Raw genomic sequence first — 19,888 nt, forward strand, 5'->3', positions numbered from 1 at the left:
TAAAGCGGACATTACATTTTTGATACACTTTAAAATGTAAAGTACACTATATTACCAAAAGTATTGGGACACCTGCCTTTACACTCACATGAACTTAAATGCCATCCCAGTCTTAGTCCATAGGCTTCAATATTGAGTTGGCCCACCCTTTGCAGCTATAACAGCTTCAACTCTTCTGGGAAGGCTGTCCACAAGGTTTAGGAGTGTGTCTATGGGAATGTCTGACCATTCTTCCAATCTTCCAGAAATGCATTTTTAAAGTCAGGCTCTGATGTTGGACATGGTTTATGTGGGTGTAAAGGCAGACATCCCAATACTTTTGGTAATATAGTATATGTAAAAAGTGTTATTGATCAGAGAAAAATAATACAGTATGTAGTGTATGTTACCATATTTGGGTAGTTATTCATGGGAGTCTTCTGCATCCTGTTCTTTAAACATATTCCTAACCACCTTGTCAGTAGCAGACTGGTTACTGTTTAACCACTGAAACTGTATTGTTCCACATCTGTGTGGTCTGGCTTTACTGTATCAGCAGGGGGTGAGAGTTTTCAACAGTTTCTGCAAGAATACACCAGCCTGTTTCCCATGCCTCAATTTCCCTTCTCCTTCCCATATTTATAGTTCGCTATTCACTTGGTTGGGCTTTTGAAATATTTTTGAAGAATGATAAAAATCTTGATCCTGTCCTTGACCTTATCTCTTCACCTATTCCTGACTGTCACAGCTACAGGTAAGTCAACTTAATGAATTTTGATTAGTTTATTTTAAGGAATTTTACCTCTAAAGTGATATTAAACTCTCAGTTTTTAGGCAGCTGATTTAATCACTCACCAAGTATGCAGCTTCTTTAATCTTTAATCCTTCCCTATGTACCAGTAACAAATGTGCCATGATCACTGCCCTGAGGTTTCTTATTTCAGGGTGGCTCCTTTCTCTTACAGCCTCCTATGGAGCCACCCTTGCATGCAAGGACTAGAGTTGTGTATCCCTACACTGTGTACATCAATAGAAACACACAGCTCCATAGCCTAGGATGGCAAGGCATTTCCATGCCCCTCACTCCTCCTCCCCCCCCCAACTCCCTTCTCCAAGCTAGCAGACTGGCTGAAGACTGCACTGTCCAATGTTAACTCTTTCCTGTGAAGACCGGAAGTTCAGGGAAGCATCACTGAGAGCAGGAGCCAGCAGTGTTTACATTTCTTTAAACTGCAAGTGCTGGGATAAAATTTTTAACAAATAGTTTACTTGGGAATGTTTATTTTCTTGTGCCCAATGTGTTAAACCAGTGGTCTCTAAACTTTCTAAGGCCTCGTGCATGGTTTATTGTAAACCGTGTTTCTCCTGACAGGAGAAAATTAGCATTAAAAACTCACCTAAGCTGCATTTTTAAAACCAGTTTATGTGAGTTTAGCAGCATTTAGTGTTTAGGAGTTTATTTATTTCATTGGTCAGAATTCAAATTTATATATTTAAATCTATTCTGGCCATTGAAATTAATAAACTCAGAATAAACTCTGAAGTACTAAACACACCTAGCGTTTAGGAGCATTTGTCATTCCTGAACGTGATTCTTCTGCATTCAGTAGAGGAGCTTTTCCTGCCTCTAAACTTGGCTGCTCCTAAACTCTGGTAAATGTGTACCTTGATACATATGTTTTTATTAAGTTGAGTTCAGTGGCTTTGGCAAAAAAAAAAAAAAAAAACGCCAAAAGCTCCTAAATGTGAGTTTAGGAGCAGCGATGTACATGAGGCCTAAGTAAAGGGCCAGTTTTCTGGCTTCATGAACTCATAGCCTACTTTGACTGCCTGCTGCAGGAAAAAGCAAAATCACAATCAAGAGAGGGAGGTTGAAGGAGGTTGAAGTTCCCCTAACCGCAGCAGCTCCTAAACTCTGGTAAAAGCCTATGTGTACATTGACGCTTAGGCTTTTATGGAGTTGAGTTTAGGAGCTGTAGTATACATTAGGCCAGGGCTCAAAATGTAAAGTCCAGAGCTACTAGCCAGGCCTTAAGGGTTACTCGCCACCAGTTGCCCCACCCAACTCCTACCCTGCCCTGCCCCTAATTTCGCCCCTAAACATGCCTTTATAAATTATCTCATAAAATGACATTGTTAAATGTTTTTGCATTAATGCAGAAGTTACAAAAATAAATATTAATAACAACGTTTTCAATGCCCATCAGTGCAGCCTCATCAGTGCCCAACAATGCAACCTATCAGTGACCATAAGTGCAGCATCATCAATAAAGCTTATCAGTGCGGCCTCAACAGAGCCCATCAGTGAAACCTCAACAGTGCCCATCAGTGCAGCATGATCAGTGCCCATCAATGCAGCCTCCCCTGTGCCCATTAATGCAGCCTCCAGTGCCCACCAATGCAGTCACACCCATGCCCATCAATGCAGCCTCGCCCGTGCACGTCAATGCAACCTCACCCCTCAGTGCAGTTTCACCCATGCCCGTCAATGCTGCTTCACCTGTGCCCATCAATGCTGCTTCACCTGTGCACGTCAATGCAGCTTTACCTGTGCCTGTCAATGCAGCTTTACCTGTGCCCGTCAATGCAGCTTCACCTGTGCCCTTCAATGCAGCTTCACCTGAGCCCGTCAATGCAGCTTTACCTGAGCCCATCAATGCAGCTTTACTTGAGCCTGTTAATGCAGCTTCACCCGTGCCCATCAATGCAGCTTTATCTGTGCCCGCCAATGCAGCTTTACCTGAGCCTGTTAATGCAGCTTCACCTGTGCCCATGAATGCAGCTTTATCTGTGCCCGACAATGCAGCTTCACCTGTGCCCGTGAATGCAGCTTTATCTGTGCCCGACAATGCAGCTTCACCTGTTCCCATGAATGCAGTTTTATCTGTGCTCGACAATGCACTAACCAGTGCAGGGGAAGAGAGAGAGAGGAAGAGGAAAGCTGGGCGGATAATGACAGAGCGCGGATCATCCCACTGTAACAGCTTTAATTGTAATTGCCGGGCGCTCACCGACACACACAGTCCCGCCTCCTAGCCCGGCTTCTTTGATAGACGTCACATGTCCTGGTTGGCCAGGTGTTCTGTCTATCAAAGAAGCCGGGCTAGGAGGCGGGACTGTGTGTGTCGGCGAGCACCCGGCAATTACAATTAAAGCTGTTACAATGGGATGATCCGCGCTCTGTCATTATCCAGTCCGTCGGCTGGCCGGCTTTCCTCTTCCTCTCCTCTCTTCCCCTGAGTGGCTCCCGGAGCAGCCCCACACTCGCCCTACATAATTTTCCACTTGCAAAATGCGAGCAGGCGAGTGGAAAATTTGAGGGCTGCATTAGGCCTCAGAGGAGCCAGACCGTGGCCAGTGGGACTAGAAAATGCCCTGTTATCAGTCCCCTATCATTGGTTTTAATGAGAAGAATAGTGCCCCATTGATGGTGTCAATAGAGGGAATGGTGTCCCATCATTGGTGTCAGTTGGTGGAATAGTGCCCCAAGCGCCAGAGAAAGGCAAGCAAAGGGCTACTTCCAGCCCCCAGGCCACAGTGTGGGCACCACTGTGTTAAACTCAAGAATGCTGAGGGTTTAATACTATTTTAATGCCAGCTTTACGTATATCAGTTGGTACAAACTAGGCCTTCTGCTGCCACATATTTGCATATCTGTGTTTGTGGTGGCAGCACACTTGATCTTGCACTAAGACTGAGCTCGTACCAACAGCTCCTGGTCCCAGAGTAAGGATTAGGAGCCAATTACAGTGTTCACTAGTTCAAGAAACTTGCCCTAGATCTCGTTTTGCTATAGGAGTAGAAAAAGATACACTGAGCGGAACTTACTAAGATTGGAGCAGCCAGAATTTGCAGCAGCTAAGGGGAGGGAGAGGCGCCAGTCGACCAATAGTGTAACAAGGTTTAATAAGTATATATTAAAACACAGTGACAGATTCAACTCACGGGATGGCCATAAGTGTCAGTATGTGCCCAGGTGGGCTGGGCAAAGGATCCCACATGGGATCGTAGAGTGGTCCTAGCCACAGAAGCAGCTCTGTGGAGACAAGAGAGAGAACACTGAAACCACCAGCTGGAGGGAGCCAAATGACACCTGTCAAACCTCAAAAGGAACCGACCAATTGGGACTCGTTTCAGAGGCTAGTTACACCTCCTTCCTCAGCCGATGGAGAACACCGGAAAGAGAGAACTATTTATTGCTGCTTACAATTCTGATGTGCATGGCAACCAATCAGCTTTCGTTTTTAAAGCTTAACTGAACAAACTGAAGATAGAAGCTAGTTGATTGTTGTGCACTAATGCTTCAGATTTGGCTACTCCAGTTTTGATAAATTGCCCCCATTGTGGAGGTTCTCTAGATGAGTAAGGTCCATTTCATTCAGGTACCGTCTGGTCTGCTCATCAGGGGATCCATGTACAGATCATCTGCTGAATCAGATCAGAATGGGATGAATGTCACATTGGTGTATCCATTCCATGTTTAGCTTAATTTGACATCCAGAACCTTTTGGACCCATATTTAGGCTATGGCCTTGAGTCCATTTTACATCAGACTACCTCCAATCTGTCATGTTTCAGTCCAGAAACAATCCAAAAAATGAGCCTCATTGTTGGTGTCAGTGCCAGCAATGATAATGCCCAGCATATGTTTGGGCCAGCAATAACCCCCAGAAAGTGTTAGGGACAACAACAAAAGCCCCAGCAATGACCTCATGCAAGTGCCAGGGCCAGCCCAGCAATAATAACCCCCAGCAAGTGGCAGGACAAGCAATAACCCTCAGCAGAATAAGACCCCCAGCAGAAATAATATTAACCACCAGTACAATTTTAACCCCCAACAGAATAATAACCCTCAGCATAATAATAACTCCCGAGAGCAATCATAACCTACATCAGCAGTAACAACTCCAGCACTGCATTGAATTGTTTGTGTTAAAAGTCTCTTTTCTATTCTGCACATAATATACAAAACATTTTCCTCCTTCCTTCTTAGATATCAGGATTAACTGGCTACAGAATTACTACTACTCCAGTGATCGAGTACTGACCCTCTGGGGCTCCCTGGAGGTGGAAGACATTGAGATACTGGCAGTCTACAATGAATCACGGCAGATTGTATTCAAGCAGAGCTGGTCAAAGGGGAACCTGAGTATGACTGATTGGATGTTCTTTAATATGTTTCTGGGCAGTTTTCTATATTATTTTCAGATACACATAGATGAATTGAGCAAGGAACTCCAATATAAAGGTAAGAGATTTGCTAAAACACATGCAACTACATTAAAAATATCAGAACCTAAAGCTGAACTTCAGGAAAACAGCTAAATACACAAGAAAATGTAGGGTAGCTGTTTTACCAGCCAAAGGATATGTACTGTATGTATGCCCAGTATTAATATTTATATTGCAAAGGCAGGACGGTGACCTCACTTTCCTCTATTCCAGTTACACAATATAACCTGACCATCTTTCTGCCACCAACCTGTGACTGCTTGAAGTAATGAAATGATGGCACTGGAACCCCCCATTCCCCCTCTTTCACGCCCCCCCCCCCATGATCTCCCCTGCCAACAAGAATTCTCCCCCTTCCTAGCACAAATAATCTCCCCATAAATCTCCCCTCTTAGCACAAATCTGCCCCTCCCCAACTTCAACCTCCTGGCACAAATTCTCACCTTCTCCTTCAATTTTCACCTCCCAACACAAATAATCTCCTTGAAATCCCCAGCCTTAGCACAAATCCCCCCCCCCAAATTCCTCCTCCTTGTACAAATCTCATTCGACCCCACCAACACAAAATTCTACCTGCCTAGCACAAATTTCTCCAAGAATCAATCTCCTAGCACTCCTCTCACACCACCCGGTACAAACTCCTCAACACAAATTCCCTCACTCCCCCAAATCTTCCTTCCAGTACAAATCCTCTCCCCCCCCAAATCCTCTCTTAGCACAAATCTGCCCTCAATTTGACCCTCCTAGCACAAATCCTCTTATTCTCCCCAAATTCCAGCTCTCAGCACAAATCCCCAGTTAGTACAAATACGCTTCCTAACCTCAGCCACCTACCACAAACCTTCTTGTTACCCCAAATTTAATCTCGTAGTACAATTTATCTCCCACCCCCAACACAAATCCCCTCATCACCCCCCTATTCCCCTCTCCCTGCACTAATTATCTCCCCTCCAAACCCCCCTTCCCAGCACAAATCCTTCCCCCTATCCCACCTCTCAGCACAAAACCGCCCCCAAAAATCCCCCCTCCTAGCACAAATCCTCTCCCTTCCAAATCCTCAAATCCTCTTTCCAGCACAAATCATCTCACCCCAAATATCCTGAAGGTGATGCACGGCATGTGCCCTAGGTGCCCGATGCTTGCGACGCCCCTGTTTTTAGTGTATTTTATCAAGTTAGAAAATTCAGGTTTCAGCTATAGGTTTGCCTTATAATATGAAGGTTGGAGAGCCAAGAAGACTTGTAATGGCTTTGCCATATAGCTACACATCTGTTTCAACCTATGTGAATCCTACATACAGAAGTCTGAAATTATTGCAAACTAAGCTAAGAGAAAATCAATTCTTCTCAGATGCCTTCACAACTCAATGCGTGGTGATCTGTCCCTCATCCATGGACGACCCGGCAGGCTATGCTTTTAAGATAGCTGTGGAAGGAGAAGATCTGGTACATTTAAATGTTATAGAAGGGGTGTGGGTTGCTGGAAGCTATCCTTACTCCGAAGCTATACAGAAAAAGCTGCAGAAAGACACAGTCACACTGATCTCCATTAAAAACATGCTGAAGAACCAGTGCCATGCCATGGCCACCACATATTCAACTGCAGGGAGTGAAGCCCTCTCAAAAAAGAGTAAGTAACACAATGAAAGGAGTAAATCCTAGACAAAAATGACACATTTGCAATTTTTATAAACTATACTGGTTATCATGGCTTTTTTTTTGTCAGAGAATAGATTCAGGTACTCATTTCAAAGGTATTGTGTATTTTAACCCCTTTCCACCCCCTCCTGGTGGCCCTCCAACTTGGTCTTAAAGTGATTGTAAAGACATAAAGTTTTTTTTTATCTCAATGCATTCTATACATTAAGATAAAAATTATTCTATGTGCAGCAGTCCCTCTCAGCCCAACTAAAACTTACTTGAGGTCCTCTAGATCCAGCGATGTAGCAGGAATGTCTCGGCTGCCCGGGACTCCCCTCCTCATTGGCTTATGGCAGTGTGGTGCCATTGGCTCCGCTGCTGTCAATCAAAGTCAGTGAGCCAATGGGGAGAGAAAGAGGGCGGGGCGGGCGTGAGCCACAGCTCCGTGTCTGAATGGACACAGGGAGCTGTGACTTGGCTCGGGTGGCCCCATAGCAAGCTGATTGCTGTGGGGTCACATAAGAGTAGGGATGATCGAACTTTTGAAAAGTTCGGCTCGACCAGAACACCCGAATTTTCCAAAAGTTCGGTTCGGATTTCAGAACCCCATTGAAATCAATGGGACCCGAACTTCGGTAATCAAAAAACACAATTTTTAAGCCCTAAAACCCAATAAATGCCCCTAAAAAGTGCCTAGGGTTCTGGGTCATGCCCCATTAACTATTATTCACACAAAAAAAAGTTCTTAAAAATTGTCATTTTTGATAAAAAAAGCCAATTATTGAAAAAAAAAAAAAAAAAAAAGAGAGATTTTTTGATTTTGACTTTGGATTTAGTATCTGGGGGTCTAAAAGGTGTACCTGTAAAGTTTCAGCTCTGTAGCATGACCAGAACCATGAAAAAAAAAAAAGATAATTTTTCAGTAGAACAGGGATGTGGGACCCTCCTTTAACACCTATATGATCTTTTTTTCTGGTTCTGGACATGCTACAGAGCTGAAACTTCACAGGTACACCTTTTAGAACCCCCAGACACAAAATCACACAAAAAAAAGTTCTTAAAAATTGTCATTTTTGATAAAAAAGCCAATTATTGAAAACTTAAAAAAAAAGAGATTTTTTGATTTTTACTTTGGATTTAGTATCTGGGGGGTCTAAAAAGTGTACATGTGAAGTTTCAGCTCTGTAGCATGTCCAGAACCATTAAAAAAAAAGATTGTTTGTATTATAAAACTTTCAGCTCAGGGGGTTGGCTTCGCTGCTGTAACACCTTGCCGGTTTAATAAAAGGCATTTTTTTGGGTTCTTTGCAGTCAGGAAAAACATCTGAACTTGTGTATAGTGGTACTGTGCACAAGTTCTGATGTTTTGCCTGCCTCCAAAAACCCCCAAAAAATGCCAGCAAAAACACACCTGGGCATTTTTTTTTTTTTGACGCTAGCGTTTTTTTTGGCATTTTTTGGGGTTCTTTTGAGGCAGGCAAAACATCTGAACTTGTGTATAGTGGTGTATATACACACATCCATATATTTATATACACACCTAGACATATATAGGTGTGATAGTAGCAGAAATATATGCTTGCGCTAATGAAATCATTTACAGTAATATATTTCTGCTACTATCACACCTATATATGTCTAGGTGTGTATATAAATATATGTATGTGTGTATATATATATACCACTATACACAAGTTCAGATGTTTTGCCTGCCTCAAAATAACCCAAAAAAATGCCAAAAAAACGCTAGCGTCAAAAAAAAAAATGCCCAGGTGTGTTTTTGCTGGCATTTTTTGGGGGGTTTTGGAGGCAGGCAAAACATCTGAACTTGTGTATAGTGGTGTATATACACACATCCATATATTTATATACACACCTAGACATATATAGGTGTGATAGTAGCATAAATATATGCTTGCGCTAATGAAATCATTTACAGTAATATATTTCTGCTACTATCACACCTATATATGTCTAGGTGTGTAAATAAATATATGTATGTGTGTATATATACCACTATACACAAGTTCAGATGTTTTGCCTGCCTCAAAAGAACCCAAAAAAATGCCAAAAAAATGCTAGCGTCAAAAAAAAAATGCCCAGGTGTATTTTTGCTGGCATTTTTTGGGGGGTTTTGGAGGCAGGCAAAACATCTGAACTTGTGCACAGTACCACTATACACAAGTTCAGATGTTTTTCCTGACTGCAAAGAACCCAAAAAAATGCCTGCTTTGAAACCGGCAAGGTGTGGAGAGAAGCTAACTGTAAGATTCTGGTACCTTCGGTACCCTTCCAGCCCATTTCTTCTGCATTGCGTCCCACCTTTTCAGCTAGGTGGAACGCATTTAGCTACCTGTCCCTTTAAATCTCATGACGTCATCACTAGGCGCCGCTCTGAGCGGCTATTTCAATCGCCGGCTTTCACTCACAAGGTGTTCGTGCAAACCGCTTGTTACACAGCCTTGTCTGACGCTGCCGAAGCCTCCAGCTATTTACTGTATCTCGCTACTGATCCTGTATCTCGCTACCTGATCCTTATCTCATTACCGGACACCTCAACTCTCGAAACCAACTAGTGATAAGTACCCCACAGGGGATTCCTTCCTATCAACTTACACTATCTACTCTTGCATACTAAAGACTGTTGCTATCTATGCATTACTATTTCTATCATCTGCACTGTTACATAGATTGCTAGCTCTTGAGTCTACTACCATCTATATCCTTGCACTGAGTTAACAATTCCTGTACACTTCATCTGCTGTCTCCTACCACCTGTTATTGTACATGATTGCTAACCTATCTGCATACTCTCTATCACCATCTGCTAACACTCCAGAACATTACTATTGAGTGCCTATCATTGCTATCACTACTCACGCCTGTCCTTTCAGCACATCACCTCTATACTATTGTATACAACCTATCACTCCAGGAACATCTTATCTGAGTGTCTGTATATTTGCATGGTGAGGCAGGCTGGGCCACAATGATGAGTCTGGAGAGTTGGATATGGTAATTCAACACATCTCTACACGACTACTGAGTGGAAATTCTGCAGCTGCAAATCCAGTTTACTAAACAAACGCCGGAGCATTACAGATTGCACGAACCCGGAAAAAAAAAATGGATTCAGCAGAATTAGCCACTCATGTGTTACAACTAACACAAAAAGTAGATGCATTAATCCTTTCCCTTGCTAAGTGAAAAATGAAAATCAGACTTTGAGACAGCAGATAGCCCGTGTTTCACAGCTCACTGCTGCTCAACCTCGTGAGCCCAAAATAAACCCTCCTCTAGTGTTTACAGGTGATCGGAAAAAATTTAGTGAATTTAAAAACGCATGTCAATTGCTTTTTAATTTAAAACCTCGTACTTACAGTACAGACCAAATTAAAGTCTGCACCACTATCTCATACTTGTCGGGTGATCCACGGGCTTGGGCAGACTCTATCTTTGAGAAAAATTACCCTCTTCTTAACTCCTATCCTTTATTCTTAGCAGAACTCGCTAGCTTATATGAAGACCCAAATAGGCAGAGTACTGCTGATAGCCAATTGAGGGCTTTAAAACAAGAAAGGAGACCTGTTGAAGACTTCGTAGCAGAGTTCAAAAGATGGACCCTTGATTCAGGGTGGAATGATGCATCTTTGCGAACCCAGTTCAGACTCGGGTTATCAGAAGCCGTTAAAGACGAGCTCGCCCGAGCGGATTTACCTGGCACTTTGGATGCCTTAATACAACTCAGCATCAATATTGACAGGCGACTGCGAGAAAGAAAGGCTGAGAAAATGGGAGTACCATTATCCAATCCTTCTCGGGTTTCGCCCGTTGACCCTACTCCTATGGAGGTAGGAACCATACGCCCACCATTATCGTCCACTGAACGAGCCAGGAGAAGATCTGAAAATCTCTGCATGTACTGCGCCTCCCCGGATCATTTGATAAGCATCTGTCCCCTTGTCCGCAAAAAAGAGGGTGAGTGTTCACATGTCTTGCTGGGGGGATTAACGACTTCTTTTTCTAATCCCTATCTTTTTATTCATTTGACCTTACAGTGGGACCACAATAGGATCACCACCAAGGCTATGATCGACACAGGATCTTGTGGGAACTACATTGACACTAGTTTTGTTACTTTAAATAAAATACCTATTATTTCAAAATCTAAACCTGTCTCTGTTAGTTTTATTAACGGTATTCCGTTATCTTCTGGTCCAATTACCAATCAGACACAAGCACTCCTTGCTACTGCTAACGAGTCTCATGCTGAGACCACCACTTTTGATGTATTACCTTCACCACATTTTCCCATTATTTTGGGACTTCCTTGGTTACACATACATCAACCAATCATTGATTGGAAAACCTGGACTCTAACCTTCCCCTCTCACTACTGCGAGACCACGTGTAACCTCCAATCTCATAAAAAAATCCTGTCCATGGTGTCGGATGAAATTACACCACCATCATGCTATCAGGATCTATCTGAAGTCTTCCTTGAGAAAAATGCTCAAGCATTGCCTCCCCATAGGGACTACGATTGTTCTATTGATCTACTCCCTAATAGTAAACTACCTTTCGGTCATGTTTATCCTCTTTCTCAGGATGAACTTTCTCATCTCAAGGAATACTTGGATGAGAATTTAGCGAAAGGGTTTATTAGACCCTCTACTTCTTCCACAGCTGCAGGACTTTTCTTTGTCCGCAATAAGGATTTAAGTCTCAGGCCTATTATTGACTATAGGCAATTAAATACCATTACGATAAAGGATCGCTATCCTTTACCTCTCATTCCCGAACTCATTGAACAAGTGCGCGGAGCTACCTACTTTTCAAAATTGGACCTAAAAGGGGCATACAACCTCATCCGAATCCGTAATGGGGATGAGTGGAAGATGGCATTCAGAACCAGATATGGATTATTCGAATATCTAGTGATGCCTTTTGGGTTGTGTAATGCTCCCGCAGCATTTCAACGATTCATAAATGACATCTTCAGAGACTTACTTGATGTTTGTGTTGTGGTATATCTGGATGATATACTCATTTATTCTCAGTCCTTGTCCGAACATGTAAGACATGTAAGACTTGTACTATCCAGATTACTCGCACACAATTTATACGTAAAATTGAAAAAATGCCTATTTCATAAGGAAGAAGTACTATTCCTAGGATACATCATATCTAAGAACGGTATCAAGATGGATATGAGCAAGATATCGTGTATACTGGATTGGCCTGTACCAACAACTCGTAAGGCATTACAACGATTCCTTGGATTTTCAAACTTCTATAGGAAGTTCATCAAGAACTTCTCTTCTATTGTGAGACCGCTCACACAACTTACAAGTGTAAAGAAACCATTCAAATGGTCTGAAGAAGCAAATAAAGCTTTCCGCTTGTTAAAATCAAGCTTCACTTCTGCTCCCATACTACGCCATCCAGACCCATCCCTCCAATACATCCTGGAGGTAGATGCGTCAAATATGGCTGTAGGAGCAGTTCTTTCCCAATGACCAACGAATACTTCACCACTCCACCCAGTTGCTTTTTTCTCTAAATCACTAAGTAGCCCAGAGGTGAATTACCCAGTGGGTAAAAAAGAGTTGCTTGCCATAAAACTGGCACTAGAAAATTGGCGACATTTACTTGAAGGTACTCGATTGCCAATACTCATATATACAGATCATAAGAATCTCCAATACCTTCAGACCAACAAGACTCTTTCCCACCGGCAGGTACGTTGGTCATTATTCTTCCTAAGATTCAACTTCCTAGTGACCTACACGCCTGCAGACAAAAACAAAAAAGCGGATGCGCTATCACGGCTAACCGAAGATAACTGCGCCGAAATCCCTTCACTTCCTATAATACCCCATGACCGTATTATTGGTGTTGTTCGTTCCTTGAAGGAAGAGATTCTGCACAGTATAGGACTGGATTCACCACCACCACAACTAAGTGCTGATGCAGAAGGCTTCCTCTACTTTAACGACAAACTCTACATACCTCCTGGTATGCGTACCAAGATCTTGGAATTATCACATGACATACCTATGGCAGGACATATGGGTATGACTAAAACATTCAATTTGCTCACCAGGCAATTTTGGTGGCCTGATATGAAGACGTCTGTACAAAAATTTGTTTCCTCATGTGACATCTGTGCAAGGTCCGAAATTGACACTACAAAACCATCTGGTCTACTTTGCAGTCTACCAATACCCAAAGTTCCATGGGAAGTTGTGTCCTTAGACTTTATAGTAGAATTACCACCTTCCAAAAGATTTACTACCATTCTAGTGTCAGTGGACCATCTGACAAAGATGGCACATTTCATTCCTAATCGCAGACTACCTTCATCTAAGCAAACAGCGGAATTATTAGTGAAACATGTGTTCAAGCTACATGGAATTCCAAAGACTCTTTTATCTGACCGAGGTTCACAGTTCATCTCAAGTTTTGGCAAGCTCTATGTCATATACTACGAATTGAGCGAAAACTTACTTCTCCCTACCACCCTCAGACCAATGGACAAACTGAAAGAGTCAACCAGTGCATTGAACAATATTTGCGTTGCTACACCTCATACCTACAGGATGATTGGGTGGACCTCCTTCCTCTGGCAGAATTTGCTTACAATAACGCAACCCACAGTACTACTAAGCAAAGTCCATTCTACCTAAACTATGGGTTTCATCCCACACTTCTTCCACCACGCATCCTGCCATCAAGTAACCCAGTAGCCTCTGACTATCTTACCCAAATAAAAGACTCTCTGGGTTTACTTAACACCACCATCTCACATGCTCATAGCCAACAAAAAAGGTACTACGACCTCCGTAGAAGACCTTCTCCTCAATATGCTATCGGGGATCTCGTTTGGCTATCTACGAAAAACTTAAGGTTAAAGATCCCCAGTAAAAAGCTTGGGCCTTTGTTTCTAGGGCCTTTCCCAATTGAGAAGCTCATTGGGAGAGCTGCAGTTCAACTCACCTTACCGGCAGATCTTAAAATACACCCCATCTTTCACGTGTCGCTACTGAAACCACATGTTCCCAACCAAGGAATAAGACCAACCATCTCGCCTCCACCTCCAGTACAAGTTGAGGGCGGAGAAGAATTTGAGATTAAGGAGATTTTGGATTCTCGTATCCACAGAGGGAAACTCCAATATCTCATAAGATGGAAAAACTATGGACCCCAAGACGACACCTGGTTGGATACTTCTGACGTTCATGCTCCCAGGCTTATACGAAGGTTCCACTCCAAATACCCGGAGAGACCAGTGCTATAGGCCTTCCGGAGCCGGCCTTAAGGGGGGGGTACTGTAAGATTCTGGTACCTTCGGTACCCTTCCAGCCCATTTCTTCTGCATTGCGTCCCACCTTTTCTTTTCCTTTTTCCTTTAAATCTCATGACGTCATCACTAGGCGCCGCTCTGAGCGGCTATTTCAATCGCCGGCTTTCACTCACAAGGTGTTCGTGCAAACCGCTTGTTACACAGCCTTATCTGACGCTGCTGAAGCCTCCAGCTATTTCCTGTATCTCGCTACTGATCCTGTATCTCGCTACCTGATCCTTATCTCATTACCGGACCCCTCATCTCTCTAAACCAACTAGTGATAAGTACCCCACAGGGGATTCCTTCCTATCAACTTACACTATCTACTCTTGCATACTAAAGACTGTTGCTATCTATGCATTACTATTTCTATCATCTGCACTGTTACATAGATTGCTAGCTCTTGAGTCTACTACCATCTATATCCTTGCACTGAGTTAACAATTCCTGTACACTTCATCTGCTGTCCCCTACCACCTGTTATTGTACATGATTGCTAACCTATCTGCATACTCTCTATCACCATCTGCTAACACTCCAGAACATTACTATTGAGTGCCTATCATTGCTATCACTACTCACGCCTGTCCTTTCAGCACATCACCTCTATACTATTGTATACAACCTATCACTCCAGGAACATCTTATCTGAGTGTCTGTATATTTGCATGGTGAGGCAGGCTGGGCCACAATGATGAGTCTGGAGAGTTGGATATGGTAATTCAACACATCTCTACACGACTACTGAGTGGAAATTCTGCAGCTGCAAATCCAGTTTACTAAACAAACGCTGGAGCGTTACACTAACCCCCTGAGCTGAAAGTTTTCTAATACATACAATCCTTTTTTTTTTCTGGTTCTGGACATGCTACAGAGCTGAAACTTTACATGTACACTTTTTAGACCCCCAGATACTAAATCCAAAGTAAAAATCAAAAAATCTCTTTTTTTTTTTCAATAATTGGCTTTTTTATCAAAAATGACAATTTTTAAGAACTTTTTTTGTGTGATTTTGTGTTTGGGGGGTCTAAAAGGTGTACCTGTGAAGTTTCAGCTCTGTAGCATGTCCAGAACCAGAAAAAAAGGATTGTATGTATTAAAAAACTTTCAGCTCAGGGGGGTTAGCTTCTCTCCACACCTTGCCGGTTTCAAAGCAGGCATTTTTTTGGGTTCTTTGCAGTCAGGAAAAACATCTGAACTTGTGTATAGTGGTATATATACACACATACATATATTTATATACACACCTAGACATATATAGGTGTGATAGTAGCAGAAATATATTACTGTAAATGATTTCAATAGCGCAAGCATATATTTCTGCTACTATCACACCTATATATGTCTAGGTGTGTATATAAATATATGGATGTGTGTATATACACCACTATACACAAGTTCAGATGTTTTGCCTGCCTCCAAAACCCCCTAAAAAATGCCAGCAAAAACACACCTGGGCATTTTTTTTTTTTACGCTAGCGTTTTTTTGTCATTTTTTTGGGTTCTTTTGAGGCAGGCAAAACATCTGAACATGTGTATAGGGGGTATATATACACATATATGTCTGAATATATACCCCTAGACATATATAGGTGTGATAGTAGCAGAAATATATTACTGTAAATGATTTCATTAGCGCAAGCATTTATTTCTGCTACTATCACACCTATATATGTCTAGGGGTATATATTCAGACATATATGTGTATATATACCCCCTATACACATGTTCAGATGTCATGTCTGACATCAAACATGTCCTCAAAAAAGCACTGGCAGTGGCAGCCCCTGCAGCATAAAAAATGCTTGGCTGGTGAGAAGCCATATGGGTGTGCCGAAGCAATTCAGAGAAATGATCATTTCTCTATAGCAGTCACCCTGCTATGGAAGGGTTTTGTCACCCTGCCATAGCAGTCACTGCCAGTTAACCCTACACTACACTACGGTCCCTTTACACTTAACACTTTCCCTACAGAAACTGAATTTTTGAAGCTAACTTAAGTGTAAAGGAGCACTCTAACTACACTAGATATCCCTTTCCTCACACTAAAAATAGCTAAATGACACTTTTAAAGTAAAATTAACAGAACTGCTTCCACTCTCTTCCATGTCCAGTATAACAATGCTAGGAATATGGCGGGGGCGATCTTATATACTGGGGGGCGTATTCACTAATGATTGGTCTAGGGACCCCCTAGTCACTCCAATCACATTCCTAGCATTCTCCTGCCCCCTCAATTGGCTTTTGCTAATGGTTCTGGTCCAATCACGGGCTTTTAAAGCCCATTTCCTGAAGCATTGCATTTTGGGCGGTTCTGGTTGCCGAATTCCGAACTTTTTGGGCAAAAAGTTCTAAATTCCGCCGGACCTCGAACACCCAATGTTCGGGCCGAACCGATGGTCGACCCGAACCGTTCGATCATCCCTACTTAAGAGGAGGGAAGGGCCAGGAGCACCAAAGAGGGACCCAAGAAGTTTAGGATCTGGGCTACTCTGTGAAAAACCATTACACAGGGCAGCTAAGTATACAATACTTGTTATTTTTAACAAAAAATAAAACGAGACTTTACAATCACTTTAATGCCAGGAGGTGGGACAGACTACCCAACCACATCATCAATGTGATTGGCTGTCACAGTGAACATATGATCAGGAGCCAATTCTGATGGCTCCTAATCATAAACAGAGACTTGAGCCATCTGCAACAGCTTGATCACTGTACTGGGAGCTAGCAGTGAATGCACTCTCAGCACAGAAACCTTGGCCATCATGAAGGCATATGTATGCAGTGTAGGTATTAAGGTACACCCTCCCTGATAAGGAAGAAACATTTGCTGCACACCACCCGGCCCAAAAGATGAATCAACAATACGGCTTCAGCCTGACTCCAACCAGGCCATGCCCCTGATATCTTGTTGATTCAACTTTCGGGCTGGGTTGGTGTGCCATTGGGCTTCTTTCTTTCCAGTGTGCTACAGAGTCAAAGTATGGGCTCCTTAGCCACCTGCACCCTTGAGTAGGAGTCACCGGAATTAAAGGATGTTTGTCTGGAGCCGCACCCAAGGTTTCCTAGGGTTACACCCTCCGTAATATGCATATGCATTACATGGTCAACAAGAGGTCTTGGTTAATGGTCTATATTTTCACTTGTGATAAAATACTGCTTGGGAGGCCAGTTTTAGCTGTAAGTTCTTTTGCATCTTGATGAATCAGGACCATCATATATGTGCCTTAATCCTTCTTCTTCTTCTCAACTTTCCTGCATATATCTCAGTCCAGCCACAGGTCTACATAACCAAGAAAATTGCTAACGTTGAAACAGAGGTCATCTGTATGGTTACTGGCTTTTATCCAAAGCCAATCAATGTAAGCTTGTGGAAGGAAAACAAAATTGAGGATGTAATATCAACTGTGACTCTACCCAATGGAGATGGGACTTACCAGATAACAGTATTGACAATCACAAATTCAATAGAACAGCATGTCTATTGCCGGGTTGAACACAGCAGCTTGAAAGAGCCTCTTATAGTACATCTGGGTGAGTAATACATAAAAAGCTGTGCTTGGAGTTTTGCTACAAGAAAATAGATGTAAAATCTGAACTAATGAAAAGAGAACTCCACGCAAACAGCAAAATACATAGTTAGAATATACTGTATACTGTATATTACACCAATTGTTTTGCCTGTCCAAGGATCTGTATGCGTGAATGGTCATTCTTGCGATTTACAGACACTTTCCCCACGGCACAGTTGGACAGGTGACACATAGAATTTGTGATTAACCCCTTGTCTACTAAGGTATGTTTATAAATGTCCTGGTATTCAAGGTGTTATTGCAAGCTTGGTATGGATTTTTAGAGCTGGCATTGGGCTTTCAGGTAAAAGAGATCTGGGTGCCAGAACCAGATCACTTTATAGGGGTCTGAAGGTGGGCCCCCTACAGCCGGTGCCCATTATGGTTCCCAGGCTGCATACAAAAGGGAAGAGAACTCACTGCTCTAGATGATTCCAGAAGCCGGATGACACACTGGTGCACGCCTCGGCTCGCCTCCGTGGATAATTAATCATAGAAGAAATGGCTGCACTCTAGGTGTGATCAAAATTCAGGTTTATTGGCTGAACATCCCAATGTGACAAATGTGGCAAGGTAGACCGTTTCACACACTAGTATGTGTGCTTAATCATTGAGCAATGATTAAGCACACATACTAGTGTGTGAAACGCGTGGGATGTTCAGCCAATAGACCTGAATTTTGATCACACCTGGAGTGCAGCCATTTCTTCTATGATTGATGGTTCCCAGGCTCCCTGGAGGAAACTACTTTAATATTGAGTTCAGGAGGTAACTAATGAACGTATCATTGTGTTATGTCACTTTCGGATTCAGAGCTATCATTCCCTAGCTACAGCAGCAGCTAATCAGGTAGGATCTATGCTTAATTAGCTGCAGTATAGGGCAGGGGAGACATTGGTGGTCTAATAGATTTCTGATGTCTTCATGAAGAAAATCTGTCACCTGTCCAATTATCCCTGTGCTTTATGAGCTGCAATATTACTCTCACATAATCATTATAGGAACAAAAATCATTATTGTAATTCAAAAAGTGCCTCTAAGCAGAACTATATTTTATATAACTACATAGAAACATGTAACTACAAGACTTCTGCTTTATCCTGAGCTCCTTCATCATCTCTACAGATAAAAGACATCAGATATTGAGAGGGCTGGGTATATGTATCGCAATTGCTTCTGTGGTCGGGCTGGCATGCATATTGAAGTATTATAGAAGTCGAAGGTAAGATGGCATCATTAGGAAACATAATAAGGTGTATGATTGGCTTATCGAGCATAGATTACTTTTGGTACACATTTATGGTGAAGTTGGTACATTCCAATGATAAATCCTAAAAAATAAACACTAGCACTAGCTTTAATAAGGTCTGTGATTGACTTTATTATTGTACCCCAATTTTTTTATATTGGTGGACATTTTCCAGTATTCTAGCAAATGCCCATAATACATCTTTCCTATTTCTTAATACTGGTTAGATCTTTCTATTTAACTCCATTACCCCTACACCATATGATTTTCTAAAAAATGAAGGTTTGTACAGCACTTTTTCATAAAGTCGTATAAAAAAAAAAATAATACATATTTTATTCAGATAGGTATAAAAATGCATGTGTCCCTCAAAAGACAGTGCTATAAATGTGTCAATTATACCTTAAGAAGAAAAAATATAACAATGTGCAAATATATAAATGTGCTCCTCAAAAATGCAGAGTGTCTGTCTATTGGGAAATGCATACTGTATGTTTTATGACCCATTGGGGGAGATTTACTCAAATTGGAGCACTGAGATTCTAGTGCAGCTGTGCATGGTAGCCAATAGAGTTAGGTCGAACACTCCCAGGTTCAGTTTGCGCTAAAACTCTCGAACATGGCAAAAGTTTGGACTTGAACGTAGAACACCATTAAAGTCTATGAGATCCAAACTTGAAAAATCAAAAGTCCCCATTTTTAAAGGCTTATATGCAGGTTATTTGCCATAAAAAGGATATAGGGGATCGGGTACTACCTTGGGGGACAGGAACCAACGCAAACATTTTTTTAAAAAAGATGGTTTTAAAGGCGCAGTGATTTTAATGATGATGCTTAAAGTGAAACAATAAAAATGAAAAACTAT

At 42.1% G+C, this 19,888-nt stretch overlaps 1 protein-coding gene across 1 annotated transcript; it reads left to right on the forward strand.

Moving 5' to 3' along the window:
* Window positions 1-571: 571 nt before the first annotated feature.
* On the forward strand, window positions 572-19,000 carry LOC309560278 (hereditary hemochromatosis protein homolog; the record flags this gene model as incomplete). Its single annotated transcript, XM_082263873.1, has 5 exons — window positions 572-733; window positions 4,973-5,227; window positions 6,562-6,840; window positions 17,473-17,736; window positions 18,900-19,000. Exons 1-5 carry the CDS (start codon window positions 667-669, stop codon window positions 18,998-19,000), a joined length of 966 nt encoding a protein of 321 aa, XP_082119999.1. The 5' UTR covers window positions 572-666.
* Window positions 19,001-19,888: the final 888 nt, after the last annotated feature.

This window comes from Pelophylax lessonae, assembly GCF_965119305.1.
Source record: "Pelophylax lessonae genome assembly, chromosome: 7".
NCBI lineage: Eukaryota > Metazoa > Chordata > Amphibia > Anura > Ranidae > Pelophylax > Pelophylax lessonae.